At 40.2% G+C, this 27,990-nt stretch overlaps 1 protein-coding gene and 1 long non-coding RNA gene across 5 annotated transcripts in view; one reads left to right on the forward strand and one right to left on the reverse strand.

The window, feature by feature from the left end:
- Nucleotides 1–27,990, forward strand: part of LOC131276192 (uncharacterized) — a 63,057-nt gene that overhangs the window by 34,461 nt on the left and 606 nt on the right. The window lies entirely within an intron of this gene.
- On the reverse strand, nt 213–27,983 carry LOC131276187 (uncharacterized). 2 transcript variants are annotated; one of them, XM_058288933.2, is made up of 12 exons: nt 27,951–27,983; nt 19,367–19,428; nt 18,867–18,891; nt 14,100–14,255; nt 8,214–8,284; nt 7,732–7,756; nt 5,891–5,961; nt 5,416–5,443; nt 3,136–3,206; nt 2,674–2,698; nt 2,016–2,089; nt 213–1,560 (listed from the first exon to the last, which is right to left on the reverse strand). In XM_058288933.2, the coding sequence occupies exons 1-12, from the start codon at nt 27,970–27,972 to the stop codon at nt 1,402–1,404; spliced, it is 789 nt and encodes a 262-aa protein (XP_058144916.1). In that variant the 5' UTR covers nt 27,973–27,983; the 3' UTR covers nt 213–1,401. The 2 variants fall into 2 exon arrangements, with proteins under 2 accessions (XP_058144916.1, XP_058144915.1); XM_058288932.2 differs by lacking the exon at nt 27,951–27,983 and adding an exon at nt 20,402–20,479.

Raw genomic sequence — 27,990 nt, forward strand, 5'->3', positions numbered from 1 at the left:
GAAGCAGGCCCTCATAAGTATTTCCTATACTTTCTAATATCATGCCCCCTTCCATAGACTCGAAGGCACCAGGTATAACTACTGATCTTGGTATCTTCTCCATTGGATCCTTCCTTGAGAATTGTAACCTACCTGGATTGTCGTCGTCGTCATCGCTGCTAGTGGAGTCATACTTGCGGTCCACAAGCCAGTCTTTAGGAAAACAAAGATCCACAGGACCGTTATTAAGGATTGGGCCACTCCCATCCCTCCCTTCTTCCTTGAGACCTTGCTGGCTACCATAGGAAAACCCAGCTCTCTACCCTGGGTTCTAAGACCTTCCTGGGTCCCTCTGGAGCCTGAGGCCTTAGCAAGAATTTGCAAAGTGCTTGCAAGTGAGGGAGAGGAGGGGAAGGTATCAGCTCTCAACTTCTCACTCCCTTATTTAGCTGGAAAATAGAGCACTGACCTCCAATCTTGTCACCCTGAAATTATGACTCTTTGGGCATGCTCTGTCTTAGATGAGTTCAAAGCACAGACCTAGTGCTAGACTCTGGGCTGCTGCCTTGGGGAGCATTTTGTGAGGATGAACATGTTCCCTTCTGCATCATCCCTACCACAGCTGCCAGCGCAAATGGGCGTTGGGCTTTAGCAAAACTGCAAAAACTAGAATCTGCTCTAGATGCCCTGGCTGTGTGAACTAAAATGACAAATGTTGACAAATTCGTAGGAGAACTTTAGAGACTCTGCCAGGCAGAAGGGGCTTGAAGAAAACGTGTGGATTAGGAGTCAAAGCACCTAAAATCTCAAGTTCTTTGGTCTGTATTCATTAAATGTCCAGTTCCGAAGATTTTCTTTCACCTTCTCGAAACTTCCCTGTCTCATATGTTAATGAAGGGACATGTATGTCTGCCTTTCTTTCATCCTGACCATTCAAAATGCTATGAGGTATAAGTAAAGCCTTACAAAGAGGAGAGATTTATGATTAAGCCAAGACATATTATTACATCCCAGAAAGAAGGGTCCTGTACCACATTTCAGTCCCTGTAGAGCTTCGTGAAAATTGTCTTTGATGTTGATGGATTATTCTTGCGTTATTGCGGTATACTTGACATATTGTAAGCCACACTAATTTAGGACATAATTTGATAATATTTGAAGAGATATTGATGGGATTTTTTACAAAGAAAGTTGACACTAGTCATTGTGCTGTTTGGTGTGTGAAAAATCCAGAAAACACATTAAAGACTCACATTTGTACGCATGCCCATTGAGAATCAAAACGTGTATCCTGAGAATCACATCACAAACATACACATGTAAACACACACCACTTTCATGCAGACAAACACATGCCAACTAATCAGTACTCGACTTCTTAAGAAAGACAACCCTAGTTCTTACCTGGAATGTCCATTTCATTCACCACACCCAAATCCTCATTCCCTCAAGGAGGTTGTCATCAGGAACCTCTTTAAACTCAATTGACAAGGAAGGCTCATGTTTTTTAATATCTGGACTTTTTCTCAGCAAGTGTATGACTTCAGAATACTTACCATTGTTGCTTGCTCTTGGGATTGGCTGCAATTTTACAGAGAAGATAATGCCGTAAGAATCAGAACTTAATCTATAGTGATACAAGAGGCTTGTGTCCTCTTGGAGACTTCAGAATACAAGAGGGAAAGAATGAAGTTAAGGAAAACCAAAAGCAGGTGTAAAGCATGAACAGTCCTGGGTGATGCATCTCTCAAGTACATTTTGATTACTAAGTACAAAATTCTTAATTCCAGGTGAAAAAATTTCTGCTAAAGAATGTCCTCCTGCCATATAGTTTATAACCTGATGCTGTCATTTATGATTGCCCCCTTTAAACTGGGATTAGCTCCTAAAAGATGCCCACTGAACACTGACCCACCAAGCATTTGAACCTCTCATCTATATTGTACGTGGTCAAATTTTCATAACTGAATTGGATGAGAAATGAAAGAAACCAAGAATGCAATGGTTCTATCTCAGATAAAGAAAGTTGGCCTTACCTTGGTGTAAGTAAATGGAGTGTGCTCTATGGCCTTGGCACTTTGAAGTTCCTCCAGCAGGCCCTCAGGGGGAGCTAGGAAGACAGAGAGTTAGCATCAGTACATTGGGGTAGTTGCTCTGGGTTCAGTCAAGAAGCATTGCTTGACTTGGACGAGGGATTAGAATAACAAGGAGGCAGGTATTCAGCAAGACTAAGTGAGCTGCTAAGGAGTGGAAGGAGGGCAACAGGGAGGAGCAGTAACACAAAGGGACGCAGTCCTTGGCACTGTGGCTAAAGACGTCCCAAAGCACCATAAAAGGAACCTGCAAAGGTACTAAAAAAGAGGATGTTGTTCAATGACAGTTTCTTACCACTCCTCCTGCCCATTTTGAAGCCCACTGTTATTGTTGAACTTTGAACATTTAAATACACGTAAAGTGTGCAACTATCATGGGATATGAACAAAAACCCAATCCACCTAAGGGGAACACAACTGCTAAAAGTACTGTACAATGTGGCCATTTTTCTTCCTCTAAAACAGAAGGACCCCTCTATTTCTTATGCCCACATGGAAGGTAAAATCAGGATGCTTTCCACAGTAAAGAAAGCATGAAACTCCTAGTTTAAATCATCTAGATGTTTTTAAAAAAGAAGTAAAGTGATGCCAAAATACATACCATTTTCACTTACTCCTGAAGCCACCTACAATTAGAGAAATGAAAACACTCTGAGGACTGGAGCAGGCTGTATAGTGTTTGCACAGTTGGGTTACTCTGTTGCTGCCTTTAGAAAACTAGATGGGAAACGGGTTGAGATGAAGGCCCAAAAAGTAATTGTAACAGACACTTGTGGAAAGGCACAGCATTTCCTGTTTTATGCATCTCTCCCATCTATTGAGGAGGAAACCTAGCCCTATAATGTAGAGGGGACTCCTTGAAGTCCCTCTTGAAGCAGAGATGTCAGTAAAGGGTTCCAAATGAACACTCTTCTGACTCAGGAAATTGCAGACATCATCTATAATTATTTGGTCTGATTTTCATATCTGAACTCAATTGGCAAATAAAAGAAAGGAAAAAAACAAAAAACAAAAAAACTTAAAATCAGCAATTTGACATCAGAGAAAGAATGGGTGACCATACCTTGGAATTTGATGGAACCTCCTCATCGTCCCTCTCACTGGGGGACTCATCCAGCAGGCCCTTAGGGGTTCCTGGGAGGACACAGAGTAAATGTCAATACATTGGGCAGTGTTCATGGGTTACTCAGGGACCTACCCTGACACTGCAATGGGCAAGAAAATAGGGACCTGAGGGGTAATAAGTCTGTAAAAATATATTGCTGGGCCATCCTCCTTGGTTGAAGAAGGATGGTAAAGGAGAAGAGGAACAGGGGAAAAAAATGAGAAATGAAGACTTTGTGTCTGTGTACCTAAAGGCATCCAAATTCAACATGATATATTCAATCTAAAAATAGTATTAAACAGATGGTATTACTTACAGAGCTCCATCACTTTTCCTTCCTGTTTTTTATAATAGTTGTGTTTTTATTATTTTCTTTAAGATTTACTTTTTATTTCTCTCCCCTTCCTCCCTACTGGTCCCCCCCCCCCCCAGTTGTCTGCTTTCTGTGTCCATTCGTTGTGTGTTCTTCTGTGTCCACTTATATTCTTGTCAGCAGCACTGGGAACCTGTGTCTCTTTTTGTTGTGTCATCTTGTTGCATCAGCTATCCATGTGTGTGGAGCCATTCCTGGGCAGGCTGCGCTTTTTTCATGCTGGGCGGCTTTCCTTATAGGGCACACTCCTTGTGTGTGGGGTTTCCCTGTGTGGGGGACAACCCTGCGTGGCACTGCTCTCCTTGTGCGCATCAGCACTGCGTGTGGGCCAGCTCATCGCACGGGTCAGGAGGCCCTGGGTGTGAACCCTGGAACTCCCATGTGGTAGGTGGACACTCTGTCCGTTGAGACAAAATCTGCTTCCCCCTTCCTGTTTTGAATCTAGACAAGTTGTCAATGCCCTTTTGAACTTTCCAAGGTCATTTCCATCTCCACTAATGCAAAGTGCTCCTACTACAATACTAATCTGTTGTATAGTGTTTTATTTATTCATTTATTGGTTGACTGGATTTAATTCTAGACAAGGTATTCTTTTGTATTGAGTCACTAGCACGTGTCATAAAGATAATTATAGGGTTTGTCATAATACTCATGGACTACCATTTACAAGTACCCAATGTTCACCATGTGATATTTTCCCTTCATCTTCCTTTTCATTACCATGTTTTTGTATTCATTGCGTGATGTGACTCTCCATGCTTATATGATCCATCCCACAGTGGGAGAGTTAGTTAGGATCGATTGAGGGTTGAGCATGAATCTCTATACTAGCTATAAGGGAAACTTGAAATACGAATGATGAACATGAACCTAATGGCTAAGAGGGAATTTGAGTTCTTACTCATTACTCTTCCTCAAATGAGTAGCTCACAGAATGATCTTTTTTTTTTTTTAATGGCTTATGGTGATAATGTTATTAAATAGATGAAAATATCTCTCCTTGTCTGTCTGCTTGGGCCATGTGCTGAGCTGTGAACCAGTACTGGCAGCGATTGGCAAGCTTGTCCTACTAAAACCTCATGAGTCTGAGAGTCTGTGAGTTTACCAGCAACATGTGGGGCTCTCTCTGTGTTTTCCACACTAATAACTGTGAATAAGTATCTTGTAAAATGCACCTGCTAACCTGTGTTATGTGACCCCTGTGAATATCTAACACGTGAGTGTCATGTTTAAGAAATGCCTAGGGCACATACATATATATAGGCAGTGGAAATTCCTTCATTGTCACTAGTGACCCATACCTGTGATTAGGTAATATTCAGTAGTTCAGAGTAGTAGTATAGGGGTTACATGCCTCAGTCCAAATCTTGTCTCTACAACGTAGGAATTTGAAATCTCGGGTCATTAATTTATGCCCCTCAGAACCTGGCTGTAAGGGATAGGGAGAGTTTACATAATTCCAGGAATGATTCTAGTGAGATGTTTGCAGGTTATTGTATGCAATATGTGCTGTGGTGATGTGATGGTGTTTTAGAAAAGTTTCAATGACAGTTGTCCTGTGTATGTTGGACGCTTCACTTAGGGAAACACACAGCAATGCCCCAACACACACCTTCTCAATCCCTCCAATAGGCTCACTCATACACACTCCATGACTGCCATAGACACAAATCCACACAAGTGAAGTGAATACATCTACTGGGAGAACAATAGAGCATGACCATATTCCTTATCAGGAGGAATTAATGTTTAATGTGTAACCATACCTCAGAAAATCCCACCAGTAACTGGAACCACCTTGGCTTTCCAGGCAAACCTAGGATCTAATTCAAAATTACCTCAATTCAGTAATTCTAGATACATACCAGCAGTTTGACTTTCTCCTGGGGCCACCTGCAATTAGAGAAAACCTTATGAGGATCAGACCATGTTTTGGCTGTTTGCAAAGGATTTTTGCTTGATTTGCAGCATTAGGAATTCAGGTGTGAAATAGAGGTCAAGCAAACCTGATGAGCAGGTGTAGCAGACACACCAAGAAAGGCATGAGCTTTTCCTGGACGCACATTTGTTAAATTCAATTTGTGTGGCGATTACAAATTCTTAATCCAAGGAGAACAAAATTGTAGCTGAGCAAAAGCCTACTTTGTCAACTTCTGCTCCCCTTTGTGGTTGATCTCTTCAATGTTGGATCAGTTAGAAGAGGCCCCACATGATGCTTCCCACCCCAAGGAAATGGAATATTTTCATCGAATATGTTCATGATCAGGTATCCTCATCTGAAATCAATTCCAATGGAAGAGACCAAAAAATCAACTTTAGATCAATGACTAGTAAGCTCACCTTGGCTTTAAATGGGACCTCTTCATCCTCTTGATCACTTGGAAGTACCCCCATCAGCTGTTCCTGGTCTTCTAGGGTGACACAGAGTAACTCATCACATTGGTGTGTTTCTCATAAATTTCAAAGTAAATTTATAGTCTTGGACAAGATTCTTAATTGTGTAGAGGAGGTAGTTTATCAAGCATGCTGAGAACTGCTGTGGGACCATCGTCCATCATGAAGGAAGGATGCAAAGAGAGCAGCCAGAAAGAAACAAAAATATATATCCCTAGCTCTGAAGCAAATATCAACCTAAATCTTCTGACCATACCCAGTGTACAAATGGCACTGAAAAACATGCTATGATTCAATGCCTGAGTCCCATCATCCCTCCTCTTTATAGTATATCTCAACTTAAGTGCCAGTATCTTCTGGACAACTCCAAATGAATTCAATCTCCATGCCACATATATAGACACTGCATTTACCATTTGTTCTACAGAAATTTGTCACTTGATTAGAAGCAAAGTTTTCTGGTGGTCTGGATTCCATTCCATGTAATGCATTCTATTGCATTTATTCACTAACCCATTGGGATAAAGATAACATATCACAGAAGATTGGGAGTACTAAAATCTTACCATTTAAATAGCAACACTTATTAATCACATGGTTTTACTTCCAGTCTTTCTTTTCCACACCAAGTGTGGGTAGCCATTGAAATATTGAATGATATTGAAATATCACTGGCCATCAAATATGGGATAGCCATTATGTAGGGACATATAGATTGAGTGTCAACACCCACAAATGCAACTCTTTAGGAATGTTTCCACAAGGGGTTTGGACACCAGGTTAAGAACCAAGATGTATCTGCATTCTTATTTTTCAAAGACCATCTTGTGGGACTCGTGATTTGAGTGCCTATCATGTCCTTTGGGATGATGCTGTCATATGTACTAAATTGTCCTCCCGATGCCTATCTGCTTTGGGTAAGCTCCTGAGCTGTGACCTCAATCCAGTTATCATGGATCATGCCATCCTATGTGATGCCTCATGACTCTCAGAATTTGGAGCTGCTCATTAGCATGTATGCTTACTGTGTCCTTTGAGCACTAATAACTGTATCAAAGTCTCTGGTGGTCAGCACAGGGAGTTGGCCTAGGTCATGTGAACACTGAGGCTACTTTATAATGATGGGCAGTTTTGGTCTCTTTGTGGGCTCATGTAATTCTGGGGTATGCATCTATACAGATGCTGTAACTCCCTTGTATGGTTTCTGGTAAGCATATGGCTGAGTGGCAAGGTCAGGTCTGTAACTCAAGGTATGATGACATGTGACTAGGTTCCCATTTAGGACCTTCCCTTTAGCAGTGCAAGAGCTTGGGATGTTCACCTTTGCCCTCAGTTTTCCATCTGTGTTGTGGTCGTAGAAAGCAAACCCCAGATCCAGCTTTGGTGAGTGTGGAACAAGTTCATGTACATAGAACATGCAGTGGTGATGGGGTATACTTGAGAAAACTGTCCCTGTTGTCCCTGGTAATTGTCCAGTCTAAATGGGATATAACATCTGGGAAACTGCTCATGGTTGCCCCCATATATGCACACACACAAAGCCAAAATTACACCACAGAAACTCACACTGCACTCCCCAAACCCCCATGCATGCAAAGCCTGCACAACCTAAAGAGATCACAGACAAAACCACAGACTGTAGTAACAAGGGCAGATTCCCTTCACAGAAACCATTTCCTCATCACCATGATGCTTTGTCCAGGATGTCCCCAGCTGAAAGTTTTCTGGAAGTTCCTTATTTCACCTCTATTTTACCCTCAGATGTGGGATTAGCACAGAATACCTACCGTTTTCACTTTCTCTGGAGTTCCCCTGCAATTGCAAAAAAGAAAACACTATGAGGATCCTAGGATGTTGAGTAGCATCTTCTCAGGTATTGGTGATTTTATGAAAACTGATGGGAAGCATTTGTAAAGTCAAAGGCCCCATAAATAAACATGGAAAATACATTAGGAATGGCTCAATTGTTGCCTGATGGATATGACTTTCCAGACCACTGTGATGGGAGTTACAAAAGTTTGAATCCAAGCAGAATACTGGTGCCGAGGCAAAAGCCCACTACCATATGCTGTAGAACCTGGTGCTTCAATTTCTAATGCCTTCTTTATCAGGGCACTTTTGGTAAGAGAAGCCTTCCAAATATCCTTTCCCCTGACCAGTGGGTGATATCTATAATTCACACCATCATATATTATGATATTTACTCAATTGAAAAGGACAAATAGGAGAAAGGAGTATTTCTATCTTAGACCAAAACAGATGACCTTACCTCAACATTAGGTGGAACCACTTCATCCTCCCTGTCACGAAGAGGGTCCTCCACCAGGTCTTCCAGGGGAGCTAGGGGGACACAGAGTAACAGTCAGTACAGTGGGGTGTGGCTGATATTATTCAGGGATCTTTGCTTGACCCAGACAGGGGCTTACAAAGCGCAGGTCCGGGTGGTCAGGAAACATGGACTGTGGAGTTACCCAGACACACTTCATGGAAGAAGGAGACCAAAGAGAGGAAGCATGGGCATCAGAAATAGGATTCTTGGTTTTGTAGCTAAAGAGAGTCTAAATCAATGTGAAATAGCTCACGAACAAGTGGTACTAAAATGTACAATATGATACAGTGATATGGTTCCAACTCTTATGCGACCCATTCTGAAATCCAGCAAAATTGCCAGAATCTCATTGACATCATGAGATACTGCTTCACACTCACAGATCTTTGCTGACTTTGAGTTTCTCATTTGTTCTACAGGATTTTAAAAATTTTTCAACAAGTTAACATCTACATAACATGTAATTTGCCAGTTTACCCATTTTTATCTATACAATTAATTTACTATCATCAATTAATTACATGTCCAATGTTGTGTTACCCTCCCATCAAACATTCAATTCCAAATTTTCTCATTACCTGAAACAGAAACTCTATAGCCATTAACCAATGAGACTAATCTATCTCCCTAGCCCTGGTAATAAAGTCTAATCTCCTTTTCTTTCTCTGAATTTTCTTTTTCTTATATTTCAAAGAAGTACATCGAAACAGTATCTTTCTTTCATATCTTCCTTATTTCCTCAGTATACTGTTTTTAAGTATCATGCATATAGTAGGGTGCATCAGAACTTCTTTACTTTGTGTGGCCCATCCCATTCATGGATATGCTTTTTTTTTTTTTTTACTGATTCCCATATTGATAGACACTTGGGTGGTTTGAAACTTTTGGCCATTCTGAATGATGCGGCAACAAACACTGAGTTTTCAAATACCTATTTGTGTCCCTCTTTTAAGTTAAATTCTTTTCATATATAGACCTAGTTGTTAGATTGCTGGTCCCATGGTAATCCCGTGTTTATCTCAATGAGGGATTGCCAAACTATTTCCCAGTGTGGCTGATCCATTTTACATTCCTTCCACCAATGTATGGGCCTTCCAGTTGATTCACAGCCTCCCTTGTATTTGTTATTTTTCATTTTATTTCCTCTTAAAAACATTAGCTACCCTACTGGTTATAAGGGGCACCTCATTGTGGTTTTGATTGGCATTTCGTTGAGGATTAATTATATTGAGTATCATTTCTTGTGCTTATTATCAGTTTGCGTATATTCTTTCAAGATACATCTACTCAAGACTCAGCTAGTTTCCAACCCAGGAGTCCACACTCCAAGTTTACCTGCTTTGCTTAACAACAGCTACATTATTCATGTATCATCTCCCTTTTGAATGAATCTGACAAAGATGGCAAAGATCCTATTGTTGACAGCCTAAGTGTAATGACTGTTCTTCTGAATGAATGAGTTTCCTGTTAACAGAGACCCAGTCAAGTGAGATGAATGGCAATTACAAATGATAGTGGTCTTATTTATTGTGAAGTCCTTTGTCCCAAAATGCATAAAAACATCACTTTGGATTATGTTTTACCTTAATTATAAGTGTCTCAATTGATATATTTGCCAAGGCATGGAATGAACCATAACTTAACTTTGAATAGAGTTCTGAGTGAAGAATTAGGAGACCTTTATAGTGACCCCAATGTTGGCAGCACCTAAATGGGAATATATTTCTTTGCTGTGCTGTATGTGTGTTTGTGTGGAGTGGAGTGGAGAAAGGCGGGATGGAGAAAGGATTGGGAGAGGAGTGTTTAGGAGAGGTATAATAAGACACTGACCAATATTTTACCAGGAAGTGCTCCTGTGCAGTGCCTACACGATGACTGAAACAGTGATTAAGGCATCTAGGAAATGGGTAATTTTCAAATGACACTTGAAGAAAATGACAAAATAATTTTATGTGTAAGACACTAAGTGTTTATCATAAAGTTCCAATTCTTTGAGTAATTCTCAAAGAAAGAAAAATGAAAAGATATCAGAAAAAAATGTAAATACCAAAGCATTTGCAACAAAGTTTTCAGGAACTCAAAAGGGGAAAAGAAATAAAATTAAACCTCCCCAGAAACATGAAACATTTCCCTAGCCAGAGAGCACATTGATGTAGAAGAAGGCATGTAATACCATTCCCAAGCTCCCTTATCCAATCAGCCAGTGTCCCTGTAAAATGAGAAGGGACACAGAAAGAAACAGTAAAGGGAGAAGGCTATATGAATGTGGAGGCAGAGGCTGGACTCATGCAGCTACATGCCATGGATCACCAAAGTTGCCACCCTCCACCAAAAGAGAGGGAAAGCCAAAGGAGAACTCTTCCCCTAGGGCCTCCAGAGGGAGCATGGTGCTGTGACACATTGATTCCAGACTTCTGCGCTCCAGAGCTGTAGAAGAACACATTTCTAGGTCTTATTCTTTCTGTTTGCTATTATGTGGCCAAGATTTTGGTACTTTGTATGGCAGCCCTGGAAAATGAATATAGTACCCTTCATGATATGGAAGGCTCCATACAAATGACCACCACTGCTGATTCACAGCCAGTTTCTTTCAACTAATAATTGACACATGCAAGGACATGAGTGTTCTGCACATCTCAGGACGATCTCAAGGACTGCCATAGAAAACAATGCTTCAAGCAGGGGTGCTGCTGTGGGCTCTAGAGACATCTGGACACTTGAGGCCTTTCAGCCAAACTCAGGAAATTGGCACCACATGGGTGGGCCTTATCTTAGAATATATGATAGCCAGTCTCCCTGGTGTATCAGAGTTAGGCTCATTTCCTACACACGGTTTTTCTGCCCATGTATTTGAACCTATACTTATCACTATATCCATTTTTAGATGTATGTCCCAGAGACTTAAATCTGCAGTGTGTTCATATGCCAGTGGAGCCCTGAATCTCAGCAGAGTTGCAGCCAACACCTACTCTCCAGTTCCTCAGATTCACCCAGGCTAAGTAACAAAAGAAGGATGATGGACAACGCCCATCCCAAAAGACAGAGAGTATCTAGCACTGCAAGCAACAGTGTTTCCTCCATCTGCCCCATAGGACCTAAAACCCATCTTAATCAGAAGTAGTGTGGGCATAAGCATTCCAAAATCCTCCAGATTGAGGAATGAACACCCATAACAGGAAAATGTAAATATGGACCAAAGTAGACTGATTATTACTCTAGGACTAGAAGTCCTTTCCACATTGATGGAAAGACAGTGATCACCGCAGTTTCTGTGGGGAAGCACAGGGAAGAATAGGTGTAACATGGGGCATTTTTGGCATATTGGAATTGTTCCACATGGCATTGCAATGACAGATACAGGCCAGTATACATTTTGTCAAAACCTGTAAAATTGTGCAGGGCATAGTGTAAACTGTAATGCCAACTATAGACCGTGGTTAGTAACAATGCTTCCATATTTGTTCATCAATTGTCAAAATATATCACAATAATGAAATATGTTGTTAAATGTGTAAAATGTGAGCAGATGAGGTGGGGTATATGGGAATCCCTATATTTACAAATAACTTTCATGTGATCTAAAACTTCTTTAAAAATGAAGAACATGTGAGTACTGTAGGTAAAGCCCTTAGAAAGGTTGTGGTACAGTGTCACTTTCACATGAATGTTCAATTAGTAAATCTGAAAGGATGTGCAAAAATTTAACAGTTGGTACTTAACGACAGAACCTAGAGGAGTACAGAAAATGGAGGGAAAGTCAATCAAATTTCAATATACAGTTTTTCATATACTTTTATTTGTCTACAAGTACATTATTTTTTGTTATCTCTTTTTTATTCATTTTTAAAAATATATTACATTAAAAAAATATGAAGTCCCATTCAACCCCACTGCCCCCACCCCCCACTCCCCCCACAGCAACACTCTCTCCCATCATCATGACACATCCATTGCATTTGGCAAGTACATCTCTGGGCATCGCTGCATCTCATGGTCAACGGTCCACATCACAGCCCATACTCTTCCACGTTCCATCCAGTGGGCCCTGGGGGGATCTACAATGTCCCGTAATTGTCCGTGAAGCACCACCCAGGACAACTCCAAGTCCCGAAAACGCCTCCACATCTCATCTCTTCCTCCCATTCCCCATACCCAGCAGCCACCATGGCCACTTTTCCCACACCAATGCCACATTTTCTCTGTGGACATTGGATTGGTTGTGTCCATTGCACTTCTATGTCAAGAGGGGGCTTAGATTCCACATGGATACTGGATGTCCTCCTGCTTTCAGTTGTAGGCACTCTAGGCTCCATGGTGTGGTGGTTGACATTCTTCAACTCCATGTTAGCTGAGTGGGGTAAGTCCCATAAATCAGAGTGTAGGAGTTGAAGTCTGTTGAGGTTCAGGGCGTGGCTATCATATTGTCAGTCCAGAGATTCAAATCCCCTAGATATATATATCTTAAACCCCAGCACCAACTACAATTCCAGTAAAGTAGCATGAAAGTCTTGTGAAATTGTTGTTACCTTATGCAAAAAACCTACTCTCTGAAATTCTTGAATACAACAATGATTTCCCTTTTTTTTGGGTACATATTTGGAAATCCAGGGAGGGCAGAGTGCTGAGTTCTGTTTGTTATCTTTGATGTCTGAGGCCTCAATGGGAAGTCTCACTGGCTGCACACAACTCGGAAACATGTGGGTAAACTTCACCCATGTCTGTGTTCAGAAGCAATACTTTGATGTGAAGCCTCTGTGAGACCTCTCCATGTATCTATTAAGGCAACACCCCACTTCCCAATACCAAATCTAGTTAGTTTCCTAGTGTTTCCATAATAAATTGCCACAAATTGGGTGGGTTGAGAACAGAAACTTATTCCCTCACAGATCTAGGGACAAAAACTCCAAAATTATCGTGTCCGTAGCACCACTCTCTGTCTCTCTGAGGAGCCTAGCCAGGAATCATTCCTTGACTCTTCTGGCTTCAGGTGGCTCCAGGTGCCCTGGCTTATGGCAGCACAACTCCAGTCTCTTCTTCCATCTTCACATGGCCTCCTTCTCCCAGTGTTGGTCCATCTTCACACAGCTTTCTCCTGTCTCTTACCTTCTTATAAGTGCTCTAGTCATAGAATATTAACACCCACCCTTAATTCAATAGACCTCATCTTAATCACATCTGCAAATACATTATTTCCAAATGAGTCCACCACACACAGTTACCAAGGATTTCTGAATGTAATCTGTGGGACACAATAAAACACCTGAATTTTTGTCACGGGAGTTACATGACAATATGCCTTTGTCAAAATGCACGGAGGGGTAGACAGGAAGCATGATTCTCCAAAACAATGTACTGGTGCTGTCCCTTTAATTGTACACACATCCATAATAATGAGAGTGGTCAACAGGGGAAACAGTGCTGGGTCTGCTCTGGAAGGATGGCAGGGAAACATGTAGGAACTTTATGTACTCTCTGCACAATTTTTATGTGAATCTAAAATTCCTCTAACTATTTATATCATTTTTATAACAACCTCACAGCACTTTTTTGAAGTCAACTCTTTCAGCTAAAGTTCATAAATAGATTAATGACCAAACATTACCTTGAAATGCTGTTTACCAGTAAACACAAACCGGCTTTTGTCAGTGCATCTTTCATTATGTGGTTGTGGTGCTATCTACTAACACGATTAATAAAGTTGTCAAACATGAATTTTAAAAAAGATGGTGTCTTAGCCTTTGTATAGGTTTTCCCTCAGTAGGGGACACTATAATAAGCCACAGGCAACATTACTGAGGCAATACAATAATTGCAATTCCACTGTACCTTCCAAAGAAGAAGAGTTGCTTGGGGACATTTGACGGCCCTTCCTCTTCCTTGGCCACATGGTGATTTTGCGGCGTCTGACAGACTGGGAATGGCGGGCAGTAGACTTTTTGGATTGAGTAGCACATTTTCTTTTTTTATACTTGAGACATGAACCTGGGAAATGCATGCACAATAGAAATATCAGTTGACATGTTATTGACAGTTGAGCATAGGAAATCTTTAATGAGTGATTTAGAGTTCAAACTATCATCCTCTCATTAAGGAGCTTCCCAGAAGACCCCATTGGGTCTAATTTTGGTTCCAAAAGATGTTGTAGTTTTGTGATGTTCACTTTAGACACTCAATAGACAGATGTGGGATGCCTTTATGTAGATGGGACAGCATAGGAAAGCAGCAAAGCACAGTGGCCAAAGTATGTGTGCTAGTATCAACTGGGTTCAAATACCATTTAGAGGCCACCCAAGCCAGGTTATAGCTTGTAAATTTTCTGGGTTCAGTTTTCAGCACTGTCATTTGAAAACTTTAATAAGATCTACTTAATCGTGCATATTATGAAACTGAAAGAATGAGTAATTGCAAGCAAAGCCTTAAGAAAAGTGCCCAATATGTCATAAAAGACTTAGAAGAGCTCAATTGTTAAAAGTTGGGAGGAATAAGCAAGTATTCTACTAGTGCTTTCCTCCAGAGAGGGTGGCTTGTCCTGAGCCTTGATGGCTCAGGACAGGGGAGGCGTGACACTGACTTTCAGCCCTACATGGGTGTGATGCTTTAGAGCTCCTGGAGAATATGTGCACTGTCCTGTCAACCCCAAAATGAGTCCTTTGTGTTCACAACATTGCTGAGTGAAGGATTTGGGTCAGGAAATGTAAGCACTACCCCAACTTGGCAAATTCCAGGGGTTCCAAGTTCCCCTCCAGGAGCCGTGGACAAAGGCCAGCCAAGTACTTGATTCCAGGGAAGAGAATGGCTCAAATCCTCACCCTACTGTCTGCCTAAAAGTTAATTCTCTGATGCAGAATATGACTCAGGTTCCCCCAAATGGAGTTCCTCTGAAGGACCAGGGAATCTTGTGGACATCCTGCCCCAAACTATTCACACTGTCAGCTGCCTTGTGCAAGACTTCCTGGGGGTCAGCTAACCACTCCTGATGACCAGTCATCAGCTTGGCTACCATGGTGGCTCAGAACCCAGGATTTTCACAAATAACTGCCCAGGGCAGCTCTGCAAAGCACTAGCTCCCTTCAACCAGTGAAGCCTGAATAAGCAGTGAGGAAGGAGAGAGTCCCATCCCTAGACATAGCTTAGAATCCCCATCTAGGGATTTGCTCAGCAACCCGGGCCTGCATTCCTTTGGGTCCCACGCTCTGATCAATTAAGGGATTTCCCTTCTACTCCCTCTCCCAGGCTGCCCTCAGAAACCTGCATCCTCTTGCTATCGTCCCACAGAAATCCTGCCAGGAAATCCCAGGTACTTTCCTTTGCAATCTCTGGTCCAAAATGCAGACGTTTTCCACGCTTTCAGCACGTGTATTCAGAAGAATGTTCTCTGTAATTTCCCTTTCCCATCTTTGTCTTTCTGGAGTTTGGTATTGAGATTCTCTTGATTTGATGAAAGAGTGTCCCTCTATCTATTCTTTGCAAGTGTGTTCTGCTTTGGCATTATGTCTTTATGAATATTGTGTGGTAAACATAGGAAGCCACTGGGACCTGGAGATTACTTTGTGGGCACGCTTACTTTTTGTATTTCTTTTTTCTAAACATGAATGCTTATTGTAATGGTTGTGAAGTACACAAAAGCACTTCACAGGGCTTGGTGGTTCATATAAACACACGTGTTGTGAACACCCTGACCGACACTCAGAATGTGTCCAGCCCCTGGCAGCCTAATGTTTGCTACTTCCTGTCAGTAGCCCCCAGCAATTACCACTATTCTGACCACGATCACCGTCATTTAGAGTTTTCTCTTTTTCACACCCTATCAATGGAAGCACACAGTATAAACTCTTTTGAGTACGGCTGGATGTTATATCTGAATATTGTGGGAATTCCAAGCTGTTGCTGTGTGAATCAACATTTGCTATTTGGAATGCCAAGTAATTATATCACATTAGGACATAGCACAATAAGTGCATTCCTTCTACATTTTATACACTGTATTGTTTCCCTGAATGACTGCTCAGGATCAAACTGTTGCAAATGAGTCTGTGCAGGCCTTTGTGTGGACATCGCATTCATGCCTCATTCATGGCCCTTAGATTATACAGAACAAGGACAGGGCCTGCTGGGTCACAGGTGCACATGCCTCTAATCCATACCAGAACACTGTTTTCCAGGTGAATGTAACAGCGCCCTCCCCACAGCATCATGGGTGAGTTTCTCCATGTGTGCACCCATTCTTGGTGTTCATCTTTATACCCAGGTCATTCTGGCATATTTAAGAGGCACCGAGAGCATCCAGGATACAATTATCCCTTCTATACATCAATGCAATTGACATGTATTGTACAGGTGACACCTTCTGCAAAAGAACCTGTACTGTGGGTGATTTGACAGGAGACAAATATCAAAACTTTTTAGTTCTTTTTTTTTTTTTTTGCCTTTTAATATCTTGGAGAATGAGATATTCAAGTTAAAGTTTTCATTGCATTTGTTTCCCGGCAAAAATATGAAATGAAAACACCTATCTGTACTTTGAATATGTTTTTGTCATACAGGGTATAGTCTTATAAGTAACACTACAAACAAACCATGCAAAGATATCAATTCTGTGAGGTACTTCAAAATCTGGCAAACGTTTTCTGTGAAGATAGACAGTTCACTAATGCAAAAGGCTGTTAAAAGGAATCCTTCCATTTAAGTTAAGCATTTATTTATATAGTCATGCTTCATAACCACTGAAACACCTTAAAAGTCTTAAGTGAGTTGTTATGAGAAAAAACCCTAAAGAAAATCAATATTTGATATAAAACAGAAAGAAGAAAGTGGGTCATTAGTGACAACGCTGATTACAGGAGGGAATGAAAGAAGGAGGGAGGGAGAGAGGGACAAAGGAAGGAAGGGAGGGAGGAAGGAAGGGAGGAAAGAAGGGAGGGAGGAAGGGAGGGAGGGAGGAAGGAAGGAAATAATGGAAAGGTTCAGGAACAAATGAGAAGCAGATTCCTTGGATTTCCAGCTAAGGATTCCTAAAGTGTCTTACAAATGGTAAATCTACAAATGCACAAATAGTAATGTGTTCATTATGACACAACCTGCATCCCATAACACCATCTGTCTGTTTTGAAGCACAGCTTAACTACCTTTAAAACCATTTCACCTTCCGCAGGTCCATTTATGCTGCCTCTCCATTTGTTGTCCCTTTTATGGAAGTTTACAGTTTATTTAGGGTCTGGATTATTGAATTCTGGGCACAGTATTTTGTGTATCTATTCAGTAATCTGTTGATATATAGGAAATCCAATTTTGAAATTTAAAATGTTGAAATCCTAACATTTAAGATAACTACTCTTTTTGCTATTGTGTTTTCCTTCTCAACTTAAAAAAATTGTTTATATTTATAGAAGTTGTAGATTATGTAAATGTTACATAATAACAAATTCCTCTTTTATTCCATGTGTGTATTCATGAGTGAGCTGGTGCTTGATCTGTGATGGCACTAAGCAGCCCACACTGGAGAATTCATTAAGGAGATAGGCATGGGTTGAGCACAGAGGATCTCTAACCAGGCGCACGAGACAGTTCAATAAGGGTGACCTGGGCTAATAACTGAGGGAAATTTTGAGTTCTTACCTTCCGCTGTACATACAACTCATGGCTTGCAAGACTGGCACATTTCTTGGGCTACTGGCAATAATGTTAGCAAATACACTAAAAGAATCTCCCGATTTTAACCAGATACTGGCCAGGTAATGATGAGTGACCCAAATCTAAGAGATATTGTCTTTGTTTCCCTACATAGTGACTTTGAACTCTCAGATATGTGACTGGACAAATGCATGTGAAATTAGCAGTATGGTAATTTGAGAGGTAATCTGGGTTATGTGACACTGGCAAAATCTTATACTGATGAGCAGTGGTTGAAAACTTTCAAGTACATGCATAGATGCTAATGTTGTCCAAATTTCCCATGTACATTGTTTGATATCCCCATGTCTGAGCTCTAAATGCACGTTCAGTTTCAATATTGGAGCCTCATGCTTGGGTACAGAACTTGGCTCTAAGTCTTAGGCTCTAGTGAGATTGTTGACATGTGTCTCTGTGCCTCTGTATTCCAGCTGAGGTGTCAGTATTTTAAACACCTGCATGACATATGGCTGTGATGAGGATTTAATAAGTTACTGTATGTAAACTGTGCACTGGTCAGAAGGAATTATTTTCTTGGTAGAGTTGACAATGTTGATTTACCTGTGTAAACAGGAACACTGTCTAGTATGAATAAATACAAGCACACAGGCACACACACATTCAGATTCACAGTTACACAACACAGACTTACTCATTGCCATGCCTCAACTACAATCAATAGTAATCCACACTACCCAAGGGCAACCCAGCTGCTTCCAGAAACATGATCAAAGTTGAAGAAACATGATCAAGGTTCTTTCCCTTGAGATCAGTTTCTCTCACACCACCCCCAATTCTCACTCCCACAAGGAATTGGGAATTATCCCAATTATCCCCACCTAAGCCATCATGGAAAGCCAACCTATTCATCTAGATTTCTATTATTTTCTATCCTCAGCCATTCAGTGATTCCAGAATACACACCTTGTTCTCTTGTTCTTGAGGCTACCTGTAATGAAAGAAAAGAAAGCATGTGAGAATCAGATTAGGCTGGGTATTGTTTACACAGGTCTTTTGCTCTCTCAGTTGCTGTAGAAAACCAGATGGGAATCCACTGTTAAGTCAAAGAACAAAAAAGCAAAGTAGAGGACACCATTAGAAAAGGTGCAGACCCTCCCAGATTGTATTTCCTTCTATTCCTTTTTGGCACACAATTACAAAAGTATTAATATAAGGAGAAAAAAATGCCACTAACGCAGGGGGTCTTCTACATAGTGTCTCCCAACTGACACCACCAATGTTGAAGGCCCTCTGGCACCAGCTGTCTGTTGGAAAGAGAGTCTACCCATTCCTGCTTACCCCCAAGCAGACAGTACCTAAATTCTATACTCTACGTGATGAATTTTTCAAATCTGAATTTGATTGCAAAAGAAAGAAACCAAGAAACCAACACATTTATTTTAAATACAGAAAGCCAACCCTACCTTTGTGTTAGATGGGTTCTCCTCATCTGCCCTGGCATTAGGGAGTTCCTCTGATGGGTCGCCTGTGGGAGGCGGGAAGACACAGAGTAACTCTCAGTATATCAGGAATACATCTCATGAATTATTCTGGGAACACTGCTTGACTCGTGATGCTTCTCTTTATGGATGTTGGTTATACCAAACCTGAACTGGGCTGCTATTGGGCCACCGACTACATAAATATTATTTCTCTTCTCATCTATATACATTATCTTTTTTTCTCTGTGTGGGAAAGTGTCAAAGCACTTGCTTATCTATCAATGTCTATGAGTTCATTTTCCTATTTTTCTGCCTATTGCTGTGTGTTGAAAGATATGCTGCTCATTGGGTGGTAGAGAAAAAAATTACAGTATTTTCCCCATACTTACCATTAGGGAGGGCAGTGGGTAAGTGAAAGCATCAATAAATAAGTTTGTCAAATGAAAATTTTGGATAAACCCCAAGGATAAAAGGAAAGGTGCATATTGGTTCATAAACTGACATTTAGAAACTCAAGTTCTTGGAAAACTAGTTATATGAATGGAAGCAATGGATTCCCTAAACATACTGAGTTATGTATGCATTTCAGGATGCATAGAAATGGTAAAGCATGTTAAAAACCAACTTTAGTACACTTCGTCTTATGAAATGCCTCACTTCTGATGTCTAGCCATCCATTTTAACTCCAAATTCTGAAATGAATAATTTACTTGGCCCTTGCTGAGTGAAAAACAGCATCAAAACAGACATGGAGCTGAGGAGAAGATGGAAGGGTACAGAACATTAAAAGAAATGCTAAATTTTTCTAATGGGAGATTCATTTTAAGGCAACCAGCTTGATAGAAGGATCTAAAATATGAACAAAGTAGTAAGAGACAAAGTATAAAGCTCATCTGAAATGTTGTAGGATGAGTTGGAGAGGAGAAACTAGAAAAGAATGAGGAGAATATTTTGTTGAAAAATAACTAGCCAATTTGAGGGGTATTAACTAGATTAAGTAGGTCAGTATGTTCACACCTCTTGAGCAGCAATTGAGGTTTCCCATCTCGATGAGCCGTACGAACGAAGCTGGGAGCTTTTCCACCTGCCACCAACTTCAAATCTCTCTGGGCACAGAGTGACAGTTAGAACCGTGAGGCAGATGTGCATCATGAAGTAACCATGGCGACCAGTCATCACAGAATTTTCAGAGTGAATGCCTTCTCCATATTGCAAGGTCCAACTGCTGCTGTGTGGCCATTTTCCTTTGCCACCAGCAAGGACTGGGTGCTCCTATTTCTCCACATCCTCTCCAGTACTTGTTATTTTCCATTTCTTAATAAGAGCCATTCTAGCGGGTATGTTATGATATCTCATTTTGGTTTTGAATTGCATATCTATCATAGCAATGACAGGGAGCATCTTTTTTTGTGCTTTCTTGCCATTTTTTACCCTTTGGAGACATATCCAAGACTTTTGCCCATGTTTCAAAACATATTTTTAGTTTCATTTTTTTCACTGTTAGGAACATTAATTTTGATTCAGTCTACCATAAATAACTCAGGAGAGATTCCACTCAGTCTCAGATGCAATATTTTGTTTATTTTTCAAAGGTATATACATCACACAAAACGTTCCATTAAAAAATGAAGGAGATTCCCATATGCCCCACTCCCCACAACCCCCATTTTCCCACATCAACAACTTCTTTCATTAGTGGTGCACATTTATTGCATTTGATGAATACATTTTGGGGCATTGCTACACAGCATGGATTATAGTTTACATTGTAGTTTTCACTCTCTCCCAGTCCATTCAGTGGGTTATGGCAGGATATATAATGCCCTGCATCTGTGCCTGCAATATCATTCAGGTCAACTCCAATTCCCCAGAACGCCTCCATAATACGCCTCCTTTTCCCTCTCACTGCCTTCAGCAACTCCAGTGGCCACTGTCTCCACATCAGTGATATAATTTCTTCCATTGCTAGAGCCACAATAATTCCATAGTAGAATACCAGTAAGTCCACTCTAGGCCATAATTTCATTTCCCAATCCTGAGGACTCTGGCATGGCGATGCCCACTCCACCGTGCAATTGACAGCAGCTTTGTCCGTTTTTTAATTGGGTTGTCTTTCATTCTATATATGTTGACCTTCACGATTCTTTATATTTTCTAGATAGAAAACCCTTATTGGATATATGAATTCCCCATATATTCTTCCGTAGAATTAGACTGATTTTGCTTTCATTATAATGGTATTTTAGGCACAAAGGTTTATAATCTTGATTAGGTCTCACGTATCTATTTTTCTTTTGTTGCTTTTGCTTTGGGTGTAAAATCTAAGAGGACATTGCCCTGGAGAACTCCTTCCTCCCCATGCATTCCCAATCAATGATACCTCACTTCAGAGTTTCCAACAACTGAGGGAGTGCTGAGTTCCCATTCCGGGAAACTCTGCCCCACTCCCCACTGGAGCAGCAACAATACCCCAAGTACAAGGGCAAAGATCAGTGAAGAACGATGGTCCAGTGATGGGCCCTTGATACTGATGACTATGTTTATGGGCCTAAGTGCTTTAAATTACAAGTAGGCCGAAACTGTAGGGTGCCTATGAGCTACATCCCAAGAGCCTCCACATTGCTCAAATGTGGCCACTCTCTAAGCCAAACTCAGTATGTAAGTGCATTACCTTCCCCCCAGTGTGGGATATGACTCTGGGCTGAGGTATTACTACCAACACCTGCTGGTGATGCACCAAGAAAAAGACCTTGAATAAAATGGGTAAGTGGTAAAGACAAATGAGTTTATATGGCTAAGAGGCTTCAAAATGTGTTGGGAGGTCTTCAGAGGGGTTGCACTTATGCTCATCTCAACAAGATCTCAGAGACAGCCAAAGTAGGTACAACCCCAGGGAAGGGTCCTTCTGAGGGATACAGGCACACCCAGGTCCTATGATCATGACAGATGGCTCTGGATCATGACAGATGGCCTTGTCAGTGGAATCTGTGCTCCTGAGTGTGGAGTTGGATTCAGATGAGACCTCTCTATGCATGCTTCTTCTGTCACTTTTCCCTTACCTGTGATAGGTGCTGGGTTTGGTGTATGCTCAGGAGGCTTGAATCTCTGGACTGTCTATATGCCAGCTGGGTCCTGGGCCTCAGCAGAGTTGTAACACCTACTCTCCTGTTCATTGGACTGCCCATGTCAACTAACAGGGAGGTGAGGATAGTCAACCACTGCACCAGGGAACCAAGAGAGTCTACAAATGCAAGTGGGAAAATTCCATCCATCAGCCATGTGGGATGTAAGCCCCCTTTTGATTTAAAGTTGGAGTGGACATGGCCATCCCAGGGTCCTCAGGATGCAGGAATAAAATAGAATGGATTTACTGGTATTCTCCTATAGAATTGTCATGACTCTAGCATTGGAAGAATTAAATCATTTCATTGATGTGAAGACAGTGGCCATGGGAGTTGCCGAAGGCAGGGACGGGGGAAAAAGAGGTGTGATATTGGGGCATGTGCAGGACTTGGGAGTTCCCCTCAATGATATTGCGGGGACAGATGCAGGCATAATATAACCTGACATAACCCGCTGAATGGACTGGGAGTGAGTGCAAACTACAAAATAAACTATAATCCATGCAGTGTAGCAATGCTCCAGAATGTGCCCTTCAAGTGCAATGAATGTACCGCCCTAATGAAAGAAGTTGTCGATTGGAAGGAGTGGGGGTGTGTGTGGAATGCAGTATATGGGAACCTTTATGTTTTTTAATGCAAAAATTTGTGTGATCTATGTATCTTTAAAATAAGAATGATAATAATAAAATATTTTTAAAAAACAAAACTAAATATTGCCCAACACATGGTTCTGAAGATCTTCTTAAGTTTTCTTCTACAAGTTTTATGTTCCTAGTTCTTTTAAGTCTTTATACGTTTCAGTTAATTTTTGTATATGATATGAGATAGTTGTCCTCCATCATACTTTTACATATGGATGCCCAGTTCTGCCAGCATCAGTTATTGAAGAGACCATTATTTCCCCATTGAGGGTACCTGGCATCCTTGGGAAAAATCAATTGGCCATAAAAGAGAAGGTCAATTTCTGAACTCTCGCTTTGATTCCATTGATCTATATATTTATTCTTATGCCAGGACCATGTTTTTATGACCACTGCTGCTTTGTGATAAGTTTCAAGTCAAGAAAGGTGTATCCTCCAACTCTGTCTTTCATGATGGTTGTGACTTTTCAGGGTAGCATATCCTTCCAAATAAATTTGATGATTGTCTTCCATTTCTGCAAAGCTGTTTATTGCAATTTTCATTGGGATTGCATTGAATCTATCATTCGTTTTTGGTAGAGTTGATATCTTGGCAATATTTAGCCTTCCAGTCCGTGAGCATGCAATGTCTTTCCCTTTATTAGGTCTTTGATTTCTGTTTGCAGTTTTGTAGTTCCCATACATAAGTTCTTTACAACCTTGGCTATATTTATTCTGAGACATTTGTTTTAATTGTAATTGGAAATGGATATTTTTCTTCATTTGCTCCTTGAAACGCTCATTACAATCATTCATAACTATTACAAATTTGTGGGTGTTTATCTCCTAGGACATCACTTTGCTCAATTTCTTTCTTGCTCTAGTATTTTTGTTGTGGAGTTATGAGGCTTTCTATACATGGAATCTTGTGGTTTGCAAATAGTGAAAATGTTACTTCTTCCTTTCCAATATGGATGACTTTGATTTATTTTTCTTCTCTGCTTGCTCTAGCTAGAATGTCCAGTACAGTGCTGAAGAGCAGTGGTGACAGCGGGCATCCTTGTTTTGCTCCAGATCTCAGAAGGAAAGCTTTCGATCTTTCACCATTCAGTATGATGTTGGGAGTGGTTTGTTTCATATATGCCTGTATTAGTCAGCCAAAGGGGCGCTGATGCAAAGTACCAAAAATCTTTTGGCTTTTATAAAGAGTAATTATTTCTGGTAAAAACTTACACTTATAAGGCCATACAGATTCCAACTCATGGCTGCTTTCCAACCAAAGCCAATTGCCATGTGTTGAGACAAGATGGTGGGTGTTCTCTGCCCCCTTCTTTCTTCCTCTTAAGGCTGCCGGCCCAGTTTCTTCCAATCTCAGCTTTATGCTGGCATAGGGCTTGTCTCTCTGGGCAAACAATCAGGAAATGACTCATCTCTCCTCAGGGCTCCAGAACTGACAAAGTTCTCTCTTCCTTGTCTTCTTCTCTCTTCCTGTGTGTTGTCTTGAGTAAGAGTCCTTTTATATCAAGGGGGTGGGTACTCAAACATGAGTCACACCCTCCTGACTTGATTGAATCAAAGCCCACATTTCACAGGTAAATCTTAAAAGTATTTTTTTCATTTATTTTTAGAAGATACTTAAGATTACATAAAATGTTTCATAAAAAACTATAAGGGATTCCCATATGCCCGACTCCCCATCCCTCCCACTTTTCCTCTCATGAACAACTTCTTTCATTAGTGTGGCACATTCATTGCAATTGATGAACCCACTTTGGAGCATTGCCACTAAGCATGGATTATAGTTTACATTGTAGTTTACATTCTCTCCCACGCAATTCTGTAGGTTTTGGCAGGATATATAATGGTCTGTATCTGTCATTGCAGGGTCATTCAGGACAATTCCAAATCTTAACAGGTATTTTAGTTAAAGACCTCTGTGGTGAACCTAAGGCAATCAAAGTGGGTTACACTCAGAGGAACAGGCCCATTTACAAAATAATGTCTTTCGGGGTTTACAAACATAATGACACTTGGGAGGTCCATTGATTATTTCAAACTGCCACAGTGTTCATTCTCATGTAGAAGGCATTTCCTTTTATTCTTACTTTTCTAAGTGATTTTATGAGCAAAAGAAACAGGATTTTGTCTCATGCCTTTTGCACATAAATTGAGATGATCATTTTTGTTCCCTTCTTTTTGTCAATATGGTGTATTATATTAACAGATTTTCTTTTCTTGCATAATGGGGACAATCCCACTCCTTTTTATGACTAAATAATATTGCACTGTATGTCTGTATATGCGTGTGTGTGTGTATGTGTGTGTACCATGTTTTCCTTATCTATTCATTAGTTGATTGATAATTTGAGTTCCTTCCATCTTTTCACAGTTCTGAATAATGGCCTTATGAACACCGGTGTACAAATATCTTTTCATGACCCTGCTTTCACTTCTTTAGGGTATATATCTAGTGGTGGAATTGCCAGGTCATATGGTAGTTCTATACTTAGATCTCTCAGGAATCCCCAGTCTCTCTTCCATAGCCACTACACGATTTGACATTGCCACTGGCCTTGAAAGAGTGTTCCTATTTATCCTCATCCTCTCTACATGTTATTTTCTGTTTTTAATAGCAACCATTTTAGTGGATGTGAAAAGGTATCTCACTGTGGTTTCAATTTGCATTTTCCTAAAGGCAAATGGTGTTGACTGTCTTTTCAAATCATTCTCTGATTGGAGGTTTTTGATGTGGATTTCATCTCTTTACTTGTAACTGCTCTGTTGAGACTTTCTATCTTTTCTAGAGTCACTGTAGCTTGCTCATGTGTTTCTAGGAATGTATCTACTCCATCTAGGTTTCTAATTTGTTGGCATACAATTGTGTGCTCTTAAGATCTGTGACAGCTTGATGTTCTTTTGTGAATCTCAGAAGATCAAGTAATTAAACTAATACATGCCTGTGAGCGTGTGGTTCTTTGTACTCCATGATTTCAGAAATAGACCCTCACATATATGTCGCATTGATTTTTGGCAAGTCTTCCAAGTCCACTCAATGGAGGAAAGAATAGCCTCAATAATGATGCTGGAGAACTGGATATCCATATGCAAAAGAGTGATTGAAGACCCTATCTCATATCATATACACAAATTAACTGAAAGTCTATAAAGTCTTAGAAGAGCTAGAAACATTAAACTTGTAGAAGAAAACATAAAGATGGCCTTCAGCATCTTGTGTTAGGAAATGGTTTCTTAGAATTTGTACCGAAAGCACACATAGCAAAAGAAAACAGATGAATGAGATGTCATGAAATTTAAAACTTTTGTGCCTAAAATGACTTTGTCACAAAGACAAAAAGTCAACTAATTCCAGGGTAGAAAATATTTGTAAACCATATATCCAATAAGGGTTTTATATCTAGAATATATAAAGAACCGTAAACTCAACAAACAGTGAAAAATAACCCAATGAAAAAATTGGAAAAAGAAGTATATGTCCTTCAAAGAGGACATATAAATTTCCATAAAGCAGGTGAAAAGAGGTTCACCGTCATTAACTATTAGGATATGTTACTCAAAACCAAAATAAGATACCATTCCACACCTACTAGAATGACTGTTATAAAAAACAAAACTGCAAATAGCAAGTATTGGAGATGATGTGGAAAAACAGTAGTACCCATTCATTGCTGGTGGCAAAGGAAAATGGTCACATAGCAGCAGTTGGACATCACAATATTGAGAATACATTCGCTCTGAAAATTCTGCGATGACCAGTTGGCATGGTTATCTTATGATACATATATGGCTCCTGGTTCTAACAGTCACTCTGTGCCCAGTGAGATTTGAAGTTGGTAGCAGGCAGAAAAGCTCCCACGTTCATTACTATGGTTCATGGAGATGGGAAATCTCAATTCCTGCTTGAGAGATATGATCATTGACCTACTTAATTAATCCAATCCCCCCAAATATGGTTATTTTCTTCACAAAATATTCTTTTGTTTTTTTAGTTTATCTTCTCCAATTTGCCCTACAGACTTTTATATGTGTTTTATACTTTTCTCTTACTCTTGAATATATATATATATTAAATCCTTCTGTCAAGCTCATTGCCGTAAAATGAATCTCCCTTTAGAGAAATTTAGTTTTTCTTATGATTTTCTGTATCTTTCACTCTCTTTCTCATGGCCATGTCTATTCTGATCATATTTTTTTTACCAAGGAAGGATGTAGTCAATTATTTATTTCAGATTATGTAGTAAATCTGGAATTGTAGTGATCAAAAGAGAGACATTTCACATGATGAGACGTCTGAAAGTTTGCTTTTTAACATACTTTTCAACTTCTATTCATCTTGAAATGTGTATATAACTCAGTATATGTGGGGTGTGTTCCTTCCATTCACATAATTAGTTTTCCAAGTCTATAAAAACTTGCATTTCTAAATATCAATTTATGAACCAACATGCACATTTGCTTTTATACTTGTGGGTTAAGCTAAAATTTCCATTTTTATATAGTTATATATCAGTGCTTTCACCTATCCATTGTCCTCCATAATGGTAAGTATTGGGAAAATAGAGGACATTTTCTCCACTGTGCATTGAATAGTCTTTCAATACACAGTGATATTCGGAAAAGTAATTCAGTTAAGTCATAGCAATTGATAGATAACCAAGTTCTTAGGCAGTTTCCACATTGAGAAAATATAATATATACAGATAAAAGAGAAATAAAATTTGTGCAGTGGATAGCACAGTAGGTCAATTTTTGTTTGATAACAAACATCCATAAACAGAAGCACATTGTAAGAGTCAAGCATTTTACCTGAGTAATTCACAAGGTGCATCTCTAATACACTGATAGT

The sequence above is a fragment of the Dasypus novemcinctus genome, chromosome 26, assembly GCF_030445035.2.
Source record: "Dasypus novemcinctus isolate mDasNov1 chromosome 26, mDasNov1.1.hap2, whole genome shotgun sequence".
Taxonomy (NCBI): Eukaryota; Metazoa; Chordata; class Mammalia; order Cingulata; family Dasypodidae; genus Dasypus; species Dasypus novemcinctus.